Here is a 17,391-nt window from a genome sequence, read left to right as displayed (position 1 = left end):
CATGAACCTGCCTGCTTCCACTGCATAGCAGTGGCTGGAAATGTCAGTAGACAGTCACAGCAGAGGCACAAGTGTGCACCCTGATTTTGGCATGGTGCATTATGAAAGTGGGGTCCGATTAGCAAACCTCCCCTTCAGCAACGGAATTACCCGCTTCATGCATTCTGTCATACCATGTCCACTGGAAACTAATGTATGTAGAGTACAGTCTTTTTAATTCCACACAATAATCAGGGTGAGAGATCACACACACATTCATAGGTGTACTCCTACACAATGAGACAATGTTCTAGATTTTTACTAAGGCAAGAAGATTGTTCACCCTGAGATTTTTATTATACATATATTTATCATGGTGAAAAAGCCCACAAGGACACTTATCTATTTACAATGTTATACACAATACAGGTAAGTAAAATCCAGTCAATTAGACTGGATATTGGTGAACATAGAGCATGTTTTTCTGTTGTTGATCGACATAATTAACTTAAGCAAACAACATGTGAACATAGAATAAAACATTTTTCAGTGAACAAATATCAGTGTAAATGTTGGACACTGGACTGGTGGAGAATTCGTCGACACTATTGTGTTTCGGCCAAAAAAGGTGAAGCTGCTTGATGGTATTTGGATATGGTTGGCCTTTATCAGAACGGGGAGTAGGTGGTGAAAGGTGTCCCACCCGGGATGCGCCGAAGAAGGCAAGTGTTTCTTCATGCACTTGCCTTTTTCGGCAGCATCCCGGGCCATACAGTAGCTGATCGCAGCTACGCACGCATACATTTACAACAACCTGAACATTGATTACTGAGACACGGCTTATCCTCGCTAAGACGCATTACCTGCCAGGACTATGAATAACACGTGGTTTCCTAGGTGCTAGCCCATTGAGGCAGCCGGGATATATCAAGTATCTGGTGATAAACCTTTCTTCCTCCCACTGCCCGAGAGAGGACCTGTTCATGAGACTTCACCGTAACAAAATACAGCTTAAGAGACCGCAGGACACCTTTCACCACTTACTCCCCGTCCTGATGAAAGCCAACCATATCCACGCTCCAACAAGCAGCTTCACCTTTTTTGGCTGAAACACAATAGTGTCAACGACTTCTCCACCAGTCCAGTGTCCAACATTTACACTGATATTTGTTCACTGAAAAATGTTTTGTTCTATGTTTACATGTTATTTGTTTAAGTTGATTATGTTGATCAACAAGAGAAAACATGCTCTATGTCCACCAATATCGAGTCTAATTGAGTGGATTGTACTTACCTGTATTGTGAATACAATTGTAAATAGATAGGTGTCCTTGGGGGCTTTTTCACCATGAGAAATATATGTATATTAAAAATCTCAGGGTCAACAATTTTCTTGACCTTGGCAAAAATCTAGAACATTGTCTCATTGTGTAGGAGTACACCTATGAACGTGTGCGTGATCTCTCACCCTGATTATTGAGTGAATTTAAAAGTATATACCCATCTGGGTTTATCAGGGCCTAGCCAGGTGCCCTTTTTCATTATTTGTGTAGAGTACAGTCTACATACAATAAGTGCATACATGATTCTACAAAGCTTGTAGCATACATTCAGAATAAAATAGTTTAATGTGCTTCAAATGCAGCATTGCCATTTTTTATTACCTTAAGATAGGATAGTACATCAAACATTTCTTCAATCTGTTCAGGAGACTGGACCTCAGAGGAGATTGGATGGGACGAATTCATAGAATCCTTTATCATTGCTTTAAACCGTATGTCCAAGAAATCATCATCCTAAAAGGGTAAATAGAAGCATGATTTTAGAACTACAGTTAAAAAAAAGTCCACCTAGAAGTGTAAACAAAAGAATGATGTTAAGTTGCATCTCGAAGCATTCATCAGAGTGGTGTACATTAGAACAAATCATATAAAGCAGTGTTTCTAAAATATACAGCACTTGACAAAATGTTTGCAGGAAGTAAAATCAAGGGATGTCAATTGGATGTCGCCATGGGTGGCAACTGTGACCCCTGGCAACTCCTATGCAACCCCTGGCTCTGCGACCCCTGGTTAATGGTTGCAGAGGCCGAGAGAAACCGAAGGTAAAGAAGGCTCTCACACGAGAGCCCTCTTTACATTCATTTCTTTTTGAAGTCAGAATGACTTCAAAAAGAACCCTCCCTCCACAGGACATGGAAGGCTCTGGTTCCCCTGCTCTTTACATGACCGGAACCAGAGCTGGTTCTTGCATGCATGGAGCATGGCAGCCAGAGAGGCCTGCCTGCAGAGGAGTTGCTCAGAGCAGCAATAGATTCAGGAAAAGGGTTGAAAATGTGTTTTGTAATTGTGTGTGCGTGCATGAATGGGTATGTATGTGTTGTAATGTCTGTGAGTGAGTGCATGATGTATGGGTGGCTGGGTGTGTAAGTGAATGGTGGATGGGTGCAGTGTAATGAGCATGTGAATGTGTGTGCTTGTGTTCAATGCCTAGATTACTTAGCGGCAAGTACATCCTCGTCCCAGTAATTTCCTATGAAGTAACTTGCCTCATACCAAAGTGTTAGGATGAGGAGGAGGGACAGAGAAGTATAGCTGAGCCAATGGGCTGATTTTGGGGTTGACGAGGAGAGTGGGGACGTGTCAGGAGGGTGGGGCAGGAGGGGTGTGTGCCATCAAACAAAGGGCATCCATGATAACGCAGGCATGATATGTGTTATTAGTGGCTAATGTGAGAAACCAAAGGGTGTCTCGCCTGCTAGTCCTCAGGGACTTATCATCCAGGTGGCCAGGACGTGGTCATCGCTTTTCAAATCCAGTTGTTGGGGTTGGACCAGTGCGGGCAGATCACCTGGGTGAGAGGTCTTTGGGGAGCGGGGGTGAGGCAACCGATTGTGAGACATGGTATTGCCCCCTTTCCCATACCCGTGACCCCTCCTATTTCATAGGATTCTCTGATGTCCCAACCCCTGCCATTTTCTACAGAAACAATGGGCAGAGGAAGAGGGTGATAGAGTAACAAGGCTAACCCGTACATATCTCATTGGACATGTCCCACTAATCGGGTCAGGCAAAGTCAGGCACTTGACTTTAATCACATACATCTAACAGCCTTTAGCTCTCCCCACACAGATAAAAGGCAGAACATAGAGACACACTCTGAGCAAGGTGGAACACGAGAAGCAGCAGAACTTCCGGGGCGACGGCAAACCTACTGGAGCAGAGCAATGGATAGAGGGACGAGAACCAAGGGTAAAGAAACCCAGGAGTTCCCTGCAGGAGGTTGTTGTCTCCAAAAAATCGTAAGAGATACGTGGAGAAGGCCAAATCTCAGACAAGAAGACTGCATTGTGTTTCAAAGGCACCTGCGATCATCCCAGAGTTGGGGAGGAGAGGCCAAGCCTATAGCATCAACCTTGACGTGTGAATTGAAACGGAAAAGACTAGAGAGGAATGCTCACAGCTGGTGAGTTGGTGAACCAGATGAAAGACCGGTGTGTGTTAAGTCAAGATTGAAGCTGCAACAATATATCTCACAATTGAAGGCTGCACACGTGTGGATGAAAAGCAAAGAAATGCAGACCTGTGATGAACTTTAAATTGTCGATAACTGTGAAGTTAGTGATACATGTTAGTGGAGTGGTCCGGCGAAAGGAGGTAACCCACTCTAAAGTCTCAGCGAAAGGTGAAAGGTTATAAAGCAACAAAGCAAATTAACTTTAAAAAGCGTGATGAACAAGATTGACCCTGGAAAAAGGGAAAATAAAAAGTGAATATTGAACTCTTGTGCTTATGATATTGAACTACATAGACCAAGAAACACTGGGGCAAATAACACAAGAGTGCGAGTTGAAGGTAAAGTCGAAGTGGTCCTGTGGAGGGCTATAGTAAAAGCCTCGCATATATGAAAGGCTTCGACATCAGAAAAGGTCTGAGCCCGATTTAGCGAGACTGGAAGTGTGATGAGTTAGGGGAAGAGAACCGATAATGAATGTGAATTCAGCTTGGGGAAGGGAACCCCTGTGTTACGCTCACTTGATATCCCCGGGGGCGTCTGGAAGGCTCCGAGATCTGGAACCCTGGATGCGTAGTTGCCCAGTGCTGAATAATGAATCTGCAATTACAGAAGGGAGGATTTGTGATAACTGTCTCAAATGGGTGAATCTCCCACCTCCCACTGACTGATTCCATTCCCACTGGGTTCTTTTCTCACCTTAGTTATTTGTAGGGTGAGCTATCTGTCCTGCGTTTCTTGTGCAGGGGCGCTTGACATTTGTTGGCAAACTGTCCGAGTTGCTTCACTGGTGCAGTACGCCTTCCTTGGGCCCAGGCCTGCTGTGACCCCGAATCTGCTGGTAGGCAGGTAGGTTTGTTAATTGTAAGTCTTTGTTCTGTTTATGGTGGGAATTTGTTAATGTGTTTATCTCCTTTTCGGGTGAGAAGGTCTTGATGCTGGCGTGCCGGATGGAGAGGCACGTTTCTAGGGAAGAGAAAGCGCGAAGCGCAGCGCCTTTATTGTCTTTTGAAGCTAACCTGTGTTTTCTTCTTCTCCTCACAGGCCGCTGTGGTGCTGCGAGTGGATGAGAGCGCAATGAAAAACAGGCCCCTGGAATCTGTTAACGTAGTACAGCGCTGTGCGGTTGTTTAATATTGAAAGCGAACCTGAATATGTCTCTTTTCCTTTGCAGATGTTGCTGTGGTGCTCCGGATGGAAGTGTGACATAGCTCAATGGAATTCAGGTAAAACTGATGGAATTCGATGTTTTGGAAGCACGCGTTCTAATATTGTTTTTTCCTTTCTCGTTATTGCAGGTCGCAATGTTCGAACAGCAGCTATGGTAGCGGTTCGCCAGAAGTCCTTAAGCTAGTACTCACAGTTGAGTGATATTTCTTCTTCTCTCGGTTTCCACAGATTGCAGCCCAGTTGAGATGCTGAGTGCTGGATGGTGTTTTCTCAGGTAAAACAGAGTAATCTTGTTCTTGTTCTTGAAGGATTACACGAAGATGCTGAAGACCAGGAGCTGGACACGGTGAGCGTCACGCTGCTGGTTGCAGAATAACACGAAGCATGTTCTGCAGTCAGGGTGTGGTTTATATAGCCCAGGTAAAGTAGTACCAGGAAAAGTAGTTCCAGGCCTGCCACACCCAAAACACTAGACCGCATGGCTTGGTTCTTAGAACTAGACTGTGTGGGTGCTTCCATGTTGGATTTAAAGGACCAATGTCATAAATCGGACCTAGTTTGAACAGCCCTTCCTTCCTACATATGAGCCTGGTGCCAAAGGCGCCAGGACTAACTCCAGGAGCCCTTTTGCAGTGGTTTTAAGGCCCTCAGGGTTCTGGTGGGAGCCTGCTTGTGGCACAACTTGTGCCCCCTCACAGTGGTCATGACACCCTGCAAGTGTTGCGATTGTGAGATCCGAGCCCGACAGAGGGAGACCTACATGAACATTTGGTTGAACTGTGAAACCTTTTTGTAGAACTGTAAAAATGTTTGGAATGCTTGAAAAGTGACTTTAGTGTGGAAGGTGAAGCAGGCCTCGATCCACGTTTGTTTGAGAACCTTAGGCAGAGTGCATCATCCTGTTTACGTGGACCACCTTACTCCGCGCTGTCCAACGTGGGTAGGAGAGCTGACTCAGCCACTTTGATTCTTTATATTCTAACACAGACTTTTCTTTGCATACATATTCCACTTCACACACTTTCTGTGTAAGAGATGAACAAGTTACTTACCAACTGTAACGTTCTTTCGACTGGATGTTCCTCCCACGTATTCCTCATCTTCTGATAAATCGTTATCTCCAGCTTCGCTGCTTCGGAAAAAATGTTTCTCGGCAGAGGGCGCTGTGCTCAAGGTCGTGGCGTCGATTGTCCCTCGACGGACTCCATACTCTGTCGACGACACCAATGGTATAAATAGCTCGAGCCGCGCCCGTTGCTTCAGTTCTGTTTTTTCGATGAACATATAGGAGGAACACCCAGGCATGTCCCATGACAGATACATTCTTCGTGAGTGGAGAGTATAAGAAAACGTAAACTGTACTGCGGGGTAGGATGGGAGGGTCGATGAGGAATACGTGGGAGGAACATCCAGTTGAAAGAACGTTACAGTTGGTAACTAACTTGTTCTTCGATTGGATTGTGTCCTCCCACGTATTCCTCATCTTCTGATAGACTCCCATAGCAGTGGCAATTTTGGAGGTGGGAGTACTAATTACAGTTTTCATGGACAGAATGCAGAACTGCCTTGGCAAATAACCCCTCATTGGAGAAGGCAGTATCCAAGCAGTAATGCTTGATAAAAGTATGCATAGTTTTCCAAGTTGCAGCTGAACAAATATCTGCTGCCGGAACTCCCCTCTTTAGAGCCGCAGAGGTATCCATTCCCCTTGTAGAGTGGGCTCGAAGCCCATCTGGTGGGTCTTTTGCCGCCAATCTGTAGCATTCAATTATGGCCAAAATGATCCAGCGGGACATGGTCTGATTTGTTACTGATAAAACCAGTTTCTGACCAGTATAACCCACAAACAGTTGGTCATCTTGTCGTAATTTAGACATCCTTGAGATGTAAAAAATAAGAGCCCTCTAGGGATCTAGTCTATGCAGTCTCTCCTTTTCCTTGCCCAAATGAGGAGGAGAATAAAATGTTGGTAGTATAATTTTTTGTGACAAATGGAAGTCCGAAACTACCTTTGGTAAAAAGGAAGGTTTAACCTTAAGGACTCCTTATAAAAAAAAACAGTATATGGTGGTTTGCATGAGAGAGCCTGAGGTTCACTAACCCTGCGGGCTGATGACAGGGCCACAAGAAGGACAGTTTTTAGTGTTAGAAGCCTCAATGGACAGGAGTGCAGAGGCTCAAAAGGTATGCAAGTCAAACATTTTAGTACTAAATTTAAATCCGAAGTTGGGACATGAAATGGTACTGGAGGGTATACGTTAGTAAGTCCTTTTAAGAATTGAATGATTAATGGTATTTTAAATATGAAACCTCTTCCGAGGTGCGCTTGAAAATGGACAGCGCAGCAAGGTATCCTATTATTGTTCCTATCTGGAGCCCCAGATTGGCTAGATGTAATAGAAAAGAGAGCACTACTGGAGTGCCACATTGAAAAGGGTCCACATCCTTATCTTTGCACCAGTTACTAAACCTGTTCCAGCGACATATGTACAAAGATTTTGTTGCTGGCCTTCTGCCCGAAAGCAAGACTTCCATTACGTCATCCGGAAGATTCCAATCCTTGTATCTCAACCTCTCAGAAACCATGCGTGAAGGTTGAGTGTCTTGACCTCTGGATGGAGAACCCGACCTTCCTCTAGCGAGAGAAGATCCTCTCTTTGTGGAAGACATATTGGAGAGCAGATGGACATGTCTAGAAGGTCCGGGTACCACATCCTCCTGCCCCAATCTGGAGCAATTAGGATCATGGTTTTCCTGAACTTTCTCAACCTCCTGATTACTTGAGGAATCACAGGGACTGGGGGAAACGCGTACAGCAGTGGAAACTTCCACTCCACTACGAATGCGTCTCCCAGAGCTTCTCTTTGAGGAAATTCCCTTGAGCAGTACTGATCGCACTTCCTTTTGATCGCGGTGGCGAACAGATCCACTTGAGGGGTTCCCCAAAGGGCGAAGATCTCTGGAAGGACTTCCTGAGCCAGCTCCCACTCGTGATAGACCGTGCTCTGCCAGCTCAGAGCGTCTGCCGCCGTGTTCTTCTCTCCGGCTAGGTGAATTGCAGATAGAGAGATTCCTTCTCGTATTGCCCAGAACCATAGCTGCATTGCCTCTCTGCACAGTGGTAGTGACCCTACTCCTCCTCTTTTGTTCAGGTAGTACATGGCCACCATGTTGTCCATCATTATCAGGACATTCTTTCCCTGTTCAGAGGGCAGAAAGGCCTTCAGCCCTAGTCTGATTGCCCTCAGCTCCAAAAGGTTGATGTGAAGTTTGGACTCCGATGGAGACCAACGACTGCTGATTGTCAGATCGTTGGTGTGTGCTACCCACCCTGTGAGTGAGGCGTCCGTCACTTCTGTTATCTCCGGCCATGGTTGCCAATAAGATTCTCCCTTGAGAATGTTGTCGTTGCAAGCCCACCATAAAAGATCCTGAGCAACTGCGCTCGGGACTTGCAGAAGATCCGACATATTCCCTGAGAACTGGGACCACTGAGTTCTGAGTGCCCATTGAAAGGATCTCATTCTCAACCTGGCCTCTGGTACTAGGAAAATGCAGGATGCCATGAGGCCGAGCAACCTGAGAAAATCGAAGGCCGGTAGACGTTGGCCATTCTGGAACTTCGTTACCATCTGCTGGATGTGGAGAGCTCTCACTTCTGGAGGCGAGGCTTTTCCTGAGGAAGTATCCAAGACTGCTCCGATAAACTGGAGCTTTTGGGATGGTATCATATGGGACTTCTTGAAATTGAGGGAGAAGCCCAATTTGTGGAGGAAGTGGCATGGGATCAAAAGATGTTCCTGAGCTTGTTTTGGAGAACTTGCTCTGATCAACCAGTCGTCCAGGTAGGGGTAGTTGTGAATACCCCCTCTCCTGAGACTCGCTGACACAACTGCCAACAGTTTGGGGAAAACCCTTGGGGCGGAGGTCAACCCGAATGGCAGAACCCGAAACTGATAATGAGAGTTGCCAATCGCGAACCTCAGGTACTTTCTGTGCTTTGGATGGATTGGCACATGAAAGTAAGCATCCTGAAGGTCCAATGATACCAACCAATCTTGGAGTTGGAGAGCCTGAAGGATCTGAGAAAGAGTGACCATCTTGAACTTGTCCTTCATGAGGAACTTGTTCAAGTTTCTTAAGTCCAAGATGGGTCTCAGTCCTCCGTCCTTTTTGGGATGAGAAAATATGGGGAGTACCAACCCCTGTTCCTCTCCGCTACAGGTACCTGTTCTATGGCACCTTTCTCTAGCAGAGTTAAAATTTCCTGCAACAGGAGCGGGTCTGGATTTTTTACGGAGTTGGCTCCCGGTGGATGATTCTGAGGCATTTTTTGGAAGGGGAGACAGTAACTTTGAGCTACTGTCTCCAGTGCCCAAGCATCAGGGGTAATGCCCCGCCATTCCTTCAGATGCTGAGAGATCCTGCTTCCCACTGGTGTTTTATGTAACAAGGTCTCAGAGGGATTTGGAGGCGGCTGCAGGAGTGGCTGAGGGTACAGATGCCGCTCCTGAGGCTGATTTTGCACGAGGGAAGTTTCTTTTGCCCCTTTGAGAAGCCTGTCCTCTTCCTCTACCAAATGAGGAGTAGTAACGAAAAGAACGACCCTTACAGGAAGATGAGCCGGAATAGGGTTTTAGAGGCTGGCGCATGGAGGCACTAAGCGATTTAGCTGCCACATTCGAGGTCTGAAGTTTTTCTAGGCTTTCATCAGCCTACCTACCAAAGAGCTTCGAGCCATCACAAGCCATCAAAGGGCATGTTGAGGAGTCTGGCTTGCAAATCTGCGAAGCACAATGCTTGCAGCCATGGATCTTCTGATACTATCAGCAGTATCCAGTCCAGACTGGAGACATTCCCCCATTGCCTCCTTCCCGTCTTTGACTATATTCAGGAAGCCTTCCCTTTCCTCACCTTCCGGAATATGCTCAGCCGCCGCCGAAATACAATCCCACAGGGTATGGGTAAACCTGGCCAGGGTACAGGTGACATTTGTCGATTTAAGGGCCATACTGCCTGAAGTGAAAACTTTACGTGCCCAGGCATCAACTTTTTTATCCTCTCTATCTGGAGGGATAGTGGGATATGCAGTTTGCTTTGATGTGGATGCTGCCTGAATAACTAGACTTTCTGGAGTCGGATGCCTGTTTAAGTATTCAGGATCCGTACCAGCTGGTCTGTATTTCTTGCGGAAATTACTATCTGCAGCATCAATGCTCTCAGGCTTTTCCCAGTTTTTCTCCACCCTCCTCTGAAGAGCCTTGTGAAAGGGGAGAACTGGATCTTTTTGAGGACCTCTGACAATTATATCCGTCATGTCATCTTGTTAAAAAACTGGTGAAGTGTTACCCCAACCCATATACTCAATTACTCTGGTCAAAAGACTCCTGTACCCTGAGTCTGCATGTTCTGCAGGATCAGGTCTGGCAAACTCTAATTCTGGGGAGGTGTCAATTCCACTGGCAGAATGCAGAGTGTCACTCAGGTCTCTCATTTTGGACTCTTGATCAATGAGTTCCTCAGGAACTTGTTTTGTGCCATATAAAACTCCAAAGGGAGTGACTTCCTCTTCCTCCGAGCCAGATTCCTCATAAATTGAGGACATGGACTTAAAGTCTGACCTGGGCAACAGAGTAAATCTTCTTTCTTCCTCTACCATACGCGCCGAAGGAATGGAAAAATCCTTTTAAGTTGTCGAAGGAATCTTCGATGACTTCGAAGATGACTTCAATACAGGCGTCAAGGTTATTTTTGGTTTCGATGCCGAAACGGTCGACTCAAGTCGTCGAAGCCTTCGACGACTTTTGTTTTTTATATGGCACTGGAGAGGTGCTCGACTCTCGAAGAGTCCTCGACGACTTGTCGTCGACTCGAGTTTTTCGAGTATCCTCGACACTACCGGTTTTTACCAAGGTAGTCTTAGACTTCCCTTTGTCGTCCAATGGAGCGACCTTAGGGGTATGGCTCTTCCGAGGTTCATTCGAGGGGGTCGGGGCCGCATTCTCGAATACCTCCATCATCTTTTTACGAAATTCTTCCCATTTTCTGGGAGAATCCGATTTGGTCGGACATCGAATTTCTTCAGTCGACTCGGAAGATGATGAGGGAGATCTATGTCTCCTCTTCATTTTTTTGGATGAGGAAGAACAGTGTCTCGATCTACTCCTAGATCGAGATCTCTTTGAATGCCTATGGCGATCCGATTCCTTCGAATCAGTCGCTTTCTTATGTTTTTTGGACATAGACTGACTAGAACTGCGTTTTCTTTATTTGATAGTAGTGACTACTCCCATCTTAGCTATATGATATGATATGATATGATATATTATATGATAATGGCATTCATAACGTGCCTATAGACAAATAATTCAAGGCGCAACAAGGCAAGGGAGGGGGAAAAGAGGGAGGACAGAGACAGCGATCTTATTAGAACTGGTGACATTGAGATCGCGCAAGTGCAGGGGAGGTGTGAAGGGGAGAAGGTACAGGGGGGAAAGGGGAGGGTGCAGTGCAGTACATGAGATAACCGTAAAAAATAAAGATAAATAAACAAAATAATAAACACAAAGATAATAAATAAAATGTGCAGCCAGCTGGTGGCAAGGGCAGACGACAGGTATCAAGTGCTGGTAGGGGTCTGTAGGGATACAGAAACAGTCCCTGAGTGCAGGTGGTTGCTGGGGGGGGCAGTGCAGGTGTGCAACTGGCAGGGAGAGGGTCTGAGATCAGAGGGCAAAGTAGGAGTTTTTCCCACCCGAAAATTGAATAAAGGTTATACCTTTTGTGTCAGTGTGATACCATGCCTCTGTTACACTAAGTTTGCATTTTGGTACAGCAAGTCTAGTAATCCCTTAATGTGGCATGACATTTTTACAGGGCATTGATAATAAAAGGTAAGCATGCTAAGTGTTATTACGTGTCTAAACTATCATTTTGTTACAGCTAGACTAGCCATTTCTAACTTTGGCTTCACATTTTGTACTGGCCCTCTCTATTAAAACCATTGTGATAAGTGTAATTACCTGGCTAGACTGCCATTTGGGTGCAGCCAGTCCTTACTGTGGCATTGTAAATATTCTGGGCAACTATGATAAAGCATAAGTGTTATTACGTGGTTAGATTGTCAATCTGTGCTGCCAGTCTAGGTATGTCTTACTGTGGCATGGCATTTTTTTTACTATGTCTCATCAAGGCTACGGCAAACATGATAAGTGTCATTATGTTTCTGGCCTACATTGTGCAGCCAGTTTTGGCATGCTTTCTTATGGTGGTGTGGCATTTTTAATAGCAAAAGGGTAAGATGGCTCAGAGAGTTGCACGCTCGCTGCTGCGATCTGTGTGTGATCTGCAGGTCGCAGGTTCAAATCCTGGCAAGGCCAACTCTGCTTTTCATTTTTCCGAGATTCATAAATGCGTACCAACTGCAGTTGGGCTGATAATTGTATGCAAATATGTGCCATGTATAGGGCTTTGGCGAAAGCGCTACATAAATAACTCATTATCATTAATGAAAGCATTAATGCTCCTGAACAAGAGCCAACAGTGCCCTCCAAAATGTTTTCTCCCGGGGACGTGCCATTGGTAAGAAACACGTATAGACAACTGGAGTGACCAGAGTGAGAATTATTTTTAATCTAATGTGTGATAACCTGCTTTCAAGGAGGATCGACTTGCCCAGGAACCCCATCGACTGCCATCTGCTGGGACTGGGGGAATAGAGTTAGATGACCTAACCACATTTGCTTTATGACGACTTTCATCAGGGCATAATAACTTGGGCATCCTAGTAAAGGACTTTTTTCTTCAGGATAAATACCTACTTGAACTTGTTAAGTTTCTGAGTGTTTATATTCATTTGTCCACTTTTAGTTTCATTTCCATGCACTTTGTGCTTTCCCTCTACTCAAGTTCAAGCTCTACTTCTGCCCAAAGGTTTGGTTCAGCCCCGGCCCTCAGCTAGCATCTACATACATCCTCTTTTGCTACCTGCATCTCAAAATATTTTCAAAATTGGTAAGATAAATTTCATGCTTTTAAATATTCAGGTTACCACTTCCAATGTGCTTTATATCCGGGATTTAATTGCATAATTTCCCCTGGATCCTCCTTGTATCACTGAGAGCTGTGCTACTCTTATGCTTGAATGTTTCATCCCTGAGTACTATGCTGTCCTCCGTACCGAGCATCTTAGTCAGTAGGAGGATAATCTTGCTGAGATTTTTAGAATTTCTTATGAATCTTTGTTTTTGATTTTTAATGTACTACTTTTTTCAAATACAGGTCTCCATCTTTACAACTTTCCTCTACTTTTTCTTTATATTTCCACCTATTCTAGCCCCCCCTCCCTTTTCTAAGGCTACAGTTGAAATATGTGCAATTTTATGGTTACAAATGTTAATGTAAATTCTCAGAATAGTTTTTGGGGTATTTCAGCATTTCCTGAACATATCAAGAAATGTGCGCATTTGCTTGCTTCTAACATATGAACTCATCTTGATCTCTGCCAGTTTAGTTGAATGCAAATAACTAAGGAAAATTCTTGACCTAATTATCTTGGTAGCTCTGGTCACTCACCTGTACCATTTGACTGGTGTGACAATTTATCTATTATCCTTTCTTGTTCTGTGCTTTCAAGGATTGTTTCAGCTCAGCAAAAGAAATACTCTTAGTCCTTAGTCCCCTTTCCTTCATACTGCATGGGCGTCCCTTCTAAGGGACGGGAGACGGAACCTTTTTCACCAAAAAAAACCTTTTTCCCCTTTAAATTTAGAGGCGCGCGGGTGTATACGGCCCAGGGAGCATGCGCTGCCCTGACTATGCCCTACGGCACCACAGCTCAGTCCCCATTGACGCGTCGACAATAGATTTAACATTGCCTACTGACACCAGTATTATTAGAGGGGAGGTTGGTGGGAGGTATGGAGGAAAGGGGACTAGTCACTATGGTGAGTAACTCATAATTACTCTTACGTCCCGTCCCCTTTCCTCCATACTGCATGGGCGATTACAACAATGTAGCCCCAGGGTGGAGAGGAGACCATCCTTAAGCAAATAGGTTCCTGAGAACTGCCTGTCCGAACGCTGCATCAGATCTAGAGCCGGCATCCAAACAGTAATGCTTGCAGAAAGCCGAGGAAGTGGCCCAAGTGGCCACCCTGCTTATGACCTGCCAAGGGACATTGCGCTGGAATGCAATGGCCGTTGCCTTGGCCCTGACTGTGTGGGCATGCATGTTGGCTGGAGGAGGCTTGAGCTGACCCTCATACACTTCCTTGATCGGGGACACCATCCAGCGGGATATGGAAGCCTTGGAGGCCTGATAGCCTGGTCTCGAGTCTCCGAAACTGACGAACAGGGCATCCGATTTGCGGAAGCCCTTGGTCCTGTCCAAGTAAAATTTCAGGGCATGCCTGACATCCAGGCAGTGCAGCACTCTGTGCTTCGTCCTTAGGATCGGCAGAAAATTTAGGAAGGACAATTTCCTTGTTCAAGTGGAAAGCCGATGGCACCTTGGGCAGAAATGCCAGGTGTGTCCGCAGGACTACTTTGTCCTTGTGAAAGCTAGTATTTGGTTCCGAGGCGACCAGCGCCTGATTTCCCTGACTCTACGAGCCAAGGTGAGGGCGACTAGTAAGGCCGTCTTGATGGTGACCAACCTGATTTCCGTGGACGCTAGTGGCTCGAACGGTTTGTGCGCCAGGGCGCCCAAGACTATGTTGAGGTCCCACACAGGGTGCGATCTCTTGACAGGCAGGTAGAGCCTTGCAAGTCCCATCAAATGTTTCTTGACGATAAGGCTGGAGGAGAAGATCCCCTCCTCCAAGTTCCTGTAAGCCCCGATGGCTGCAAGGTATGTACGGCAAGTGTCAACCTGCACTCCAGAGTGGCCGAGGTGCTCCAAGAAGGAAAGCATGTCGTCGAAAGTATATGCCAGGGGGTCGATTTCTTTGGAGTCCGCCCAGTGGCAGATTCTGGTCCATTTGCTTTTATACTGGGCCCTGGTAGCCTTGCTTCTTGCACCCTGTATGATTTCCATATTAGCCTGTGGGAGGCTGAGGTGCTGCAGTGTTACCTGCACAAGTGTGGTTAGGGAGGGCTAGTTTCTGTGGCGCGGAGTGGATGACTCTTCCCCCACCTGCCTTGACAGAAGATGTGCTGGGCCCGTCGGGAGGTGAATCAGAGACATCTCTGAGAAGCTGAGCAGCTCTGAAAACCATGGCCTGGCCGGCCACCATGGAGCTATTAGAATGATGTCGAGCTGGCGAGACTCCTTGATCTTGCAAATCACTCTGTGAATTAGCAGAGCGGGCGGGAAGGCATAAGCCTTCATGCCACTCCACTACAGCCGAAATGCGTCACCCAGGGAGCCCGGCCCTGTCCTTGCCAGGAGGCAAACTGAGGGCACTTCCTGTTGTAACAGGTGGCAAAGAGATCTATCTGGGGATGACCCCACCTGTTGAAGATCTCCTAAACAACAAGGTTGTTTAGCTGCCACTCGTAATTGTCTGCTCCCAACCTGCTGAGCCTGTACGCTTCCAGGTTGGATTCCCCCGGGAGGTGGACTGCCGTGAGGTAGATGTAATTTTCCAAGGCCCACTCCCACATGCTGATAGCCAGTCTGCACTGCGAAGGGGATCTGGTGCCTCCCTGCGTGTTGACGTAATACATGCTGGTCGAGTTGTCTGTCTGGACCGGGACAACCATGCCCGAGAAGTGGTAGGAATGCTCTGAGCGCTCGCCAGATGGCGTTCAGCTCTAGCCAATTGATGTGGTATTCCTGCTCCTGTCGAGTCCAGGTGCCGTCGACCGAGAGATCGTCCAGGGTGGCTCCCCAACCCTCGAGCGAGGAATCTGTGGTGATGGTGGCATGCAGGGAGGGCGGCCAAAAGGGCTTGCCCGTCTGCAGGTTGTAGTCCCTGGACCACCATGTTAGGTCCGGGTGGAGAGATGGAGGAACGTTGATCACCTCGGATTGAGAGCCCCGCTCTTGGTTCCATGAGGCCGTAAAGTGTAGCTGAATCCTCATCCTCAATCTCGTGTGTGGGACGGCTAATAGAACCGCCGCCAAGAAACCCAGGAGATGCTGGTACCACCATGCTGAGGTCACCTCTCTGCTCAGGACGTGGCCCTCTTGATGGCCGAGATCTTGTCCTCCGACGGAAATACCTTCTCAGAGCACGTGTCCCAGATGAGGCCCAAGAATGTCAGTCTGCATGGGCTGCAGCGGCGACTTCTTGAGATTGAGCGAGAAGCCCAGATCGTGCAGTGTGTTCATAAGGGCATGGGAAGAGTGGAGAACTGCTTCCATAGATGTAGCCCTGACGAGCCAGTCTTTGAGGTATGGGTAGATGTGAAGGCCCTGCACTCTGAGGAGGGCCACCACCATATTTACGAGCCTGATAAAAACCCTGGGGTCTGAGTTGAGGCCAAAAGGAAGGACCTTGTATTGAAAATGGTAGCCCATGATCCTGAACCGTAGGAAAGAACAATGGGACTGGCAGAGCGGGACGTGTAGTTACGCGTCCTTCAGATCCAGGGTGCACATCCAGTCTCCCTTGCGCAAGGGCTCTGCTATAAAAGCTGGCGTAACCATCTTGAATTTTTGCAGGGGTAAGGAGAGGTTGAGGGTGGAAAGATCCAGCACAACTCTCAGACTTCTGAATGGGGAAAATCCTGGAGTAAAAACCCAAGCCTCACTGGGATGCTGGAACTTCCTCCACTGCCTGGCTCTCCACGAGCGAACAGTTCTCCTCCAAAAGAGTTGCTGTCCCAACCTGTGGGAGTGGAGGGGAGGAGGGAGAAGAGGCTGGGATAGGGAGGCAGTACCCTGTGGATACTACGTAGAGGATCCAGGGGTCCACGAAATTCTAGTGCCAGAAATGTGCATGGAGAGCAAGACTGCCCCCACCATAGACACGTGGACCTGAAGGGGCGTGTCATGCCTTCTTTCCCTCTGAGGCTGTCGCGGAGGTGGTGGACTGGAAAAAGCCCTTACTCCCCCCAATCCCCTTTTTGTTGCTTGCGCCGGTTCTGAGACGGCGAGCTGTCCGGCTGCCTGGATCTCAGTTCCTGGAAGTCGCGGGACTCTCCGTACGCATGACCCCTGTCGGCACGCTGCTGAGACTGGATGTACGATTTGGGCGTGGTCTTTGTCAGGATGGATAAAGACTTGGCCGTTTGTGAGCTGTTTTTCTTCTAGTCCAGCTCTTTGTCCATGGAGGAGTGGAAGAGGCCCTCCCCCCTCAAACGGTAGATCTAATATGTGTTCCTGGACGTCCGGGTTGAATATTGTTGCCCGGAGTCAGGCTGTCCTTCTCATGTCCGTGGCGATACAGATGGCATGGTCAGATGTGTCAATATGGGCCAGAGTGGATTCCATGAGGTCATGGCCACCAGCTTGGCCTCGCCTAGCCCCACCCTAATGCGTGATTGGTTCTGGGTAGGGAGTTCCGGGAGGAAGTCCGGAATTTCCCGACATAATCTTTGGTTGGCGGCAGCTAGCATGGCATCAGCGTTGACCTGACGAAGATGCAAGGATGCGTTGAAATAGAGGTTCTTCCCATACGCCTCCAATATCTTCTCCTACTTGCCGAGCAGCGCCGCAGAGGAGGAGGCTGAGGACGACTGAGGCTTGGAGTATAGTGATGCCACAGCAATCACTGAGGAGTGTGGCTGAGGATGGGCCGAGAGCAAGACTGTATCCTCCTCTATCTGCCTGTACTTGGCATC

At 47.2% G+C, this 17,391-nt stretch overlaps 1 protein-coding gene across 1 annotated transcript in view; it reads right to left on the bottom strand.

Annotated features, from left to right (window-relative positions):
• Nucleotides 1-17,391, bottom strand: part of LNPEP (leucyl and cystinyl aminopeptidase) — a 1,221,122-nt gene that overhangs the window by 600,357 nt on the left and 603,374 nt on the right. Inside the window, exon 8 of the mRNA XM_069627677.1 lies at nucleotides 1,644-1,775. Coding sequence (XP_069483778.1) covers nucleotides 1,644-1,775 — 132 coding nt within the window. The remainder of the gene's footprint in view (nucleotides 1-1,643; nucleotides 1,776-17,391) is intronic.

The sequence above is a fragment of the Ambystoma mexicanum genome, chromosome 6p (genome assembly GCF_040938575.1).
Source record: "Ambystoma mexicanum isolate Mex_15411 chromosome 6p, UKY_AmexF1_1, whole genome shotgun sequence".
Lineage (NCBI taxonomy): Eukaryota > Metazoa > Chordata > Amphibia > Caudata > Ambystomatidae > Ambystoma > Ambystoma mexicanum.
Note: the sequence above shows the minus strand (reverse complement) of the source record. Positions and strands in the feature narration are given on the sequence as shown.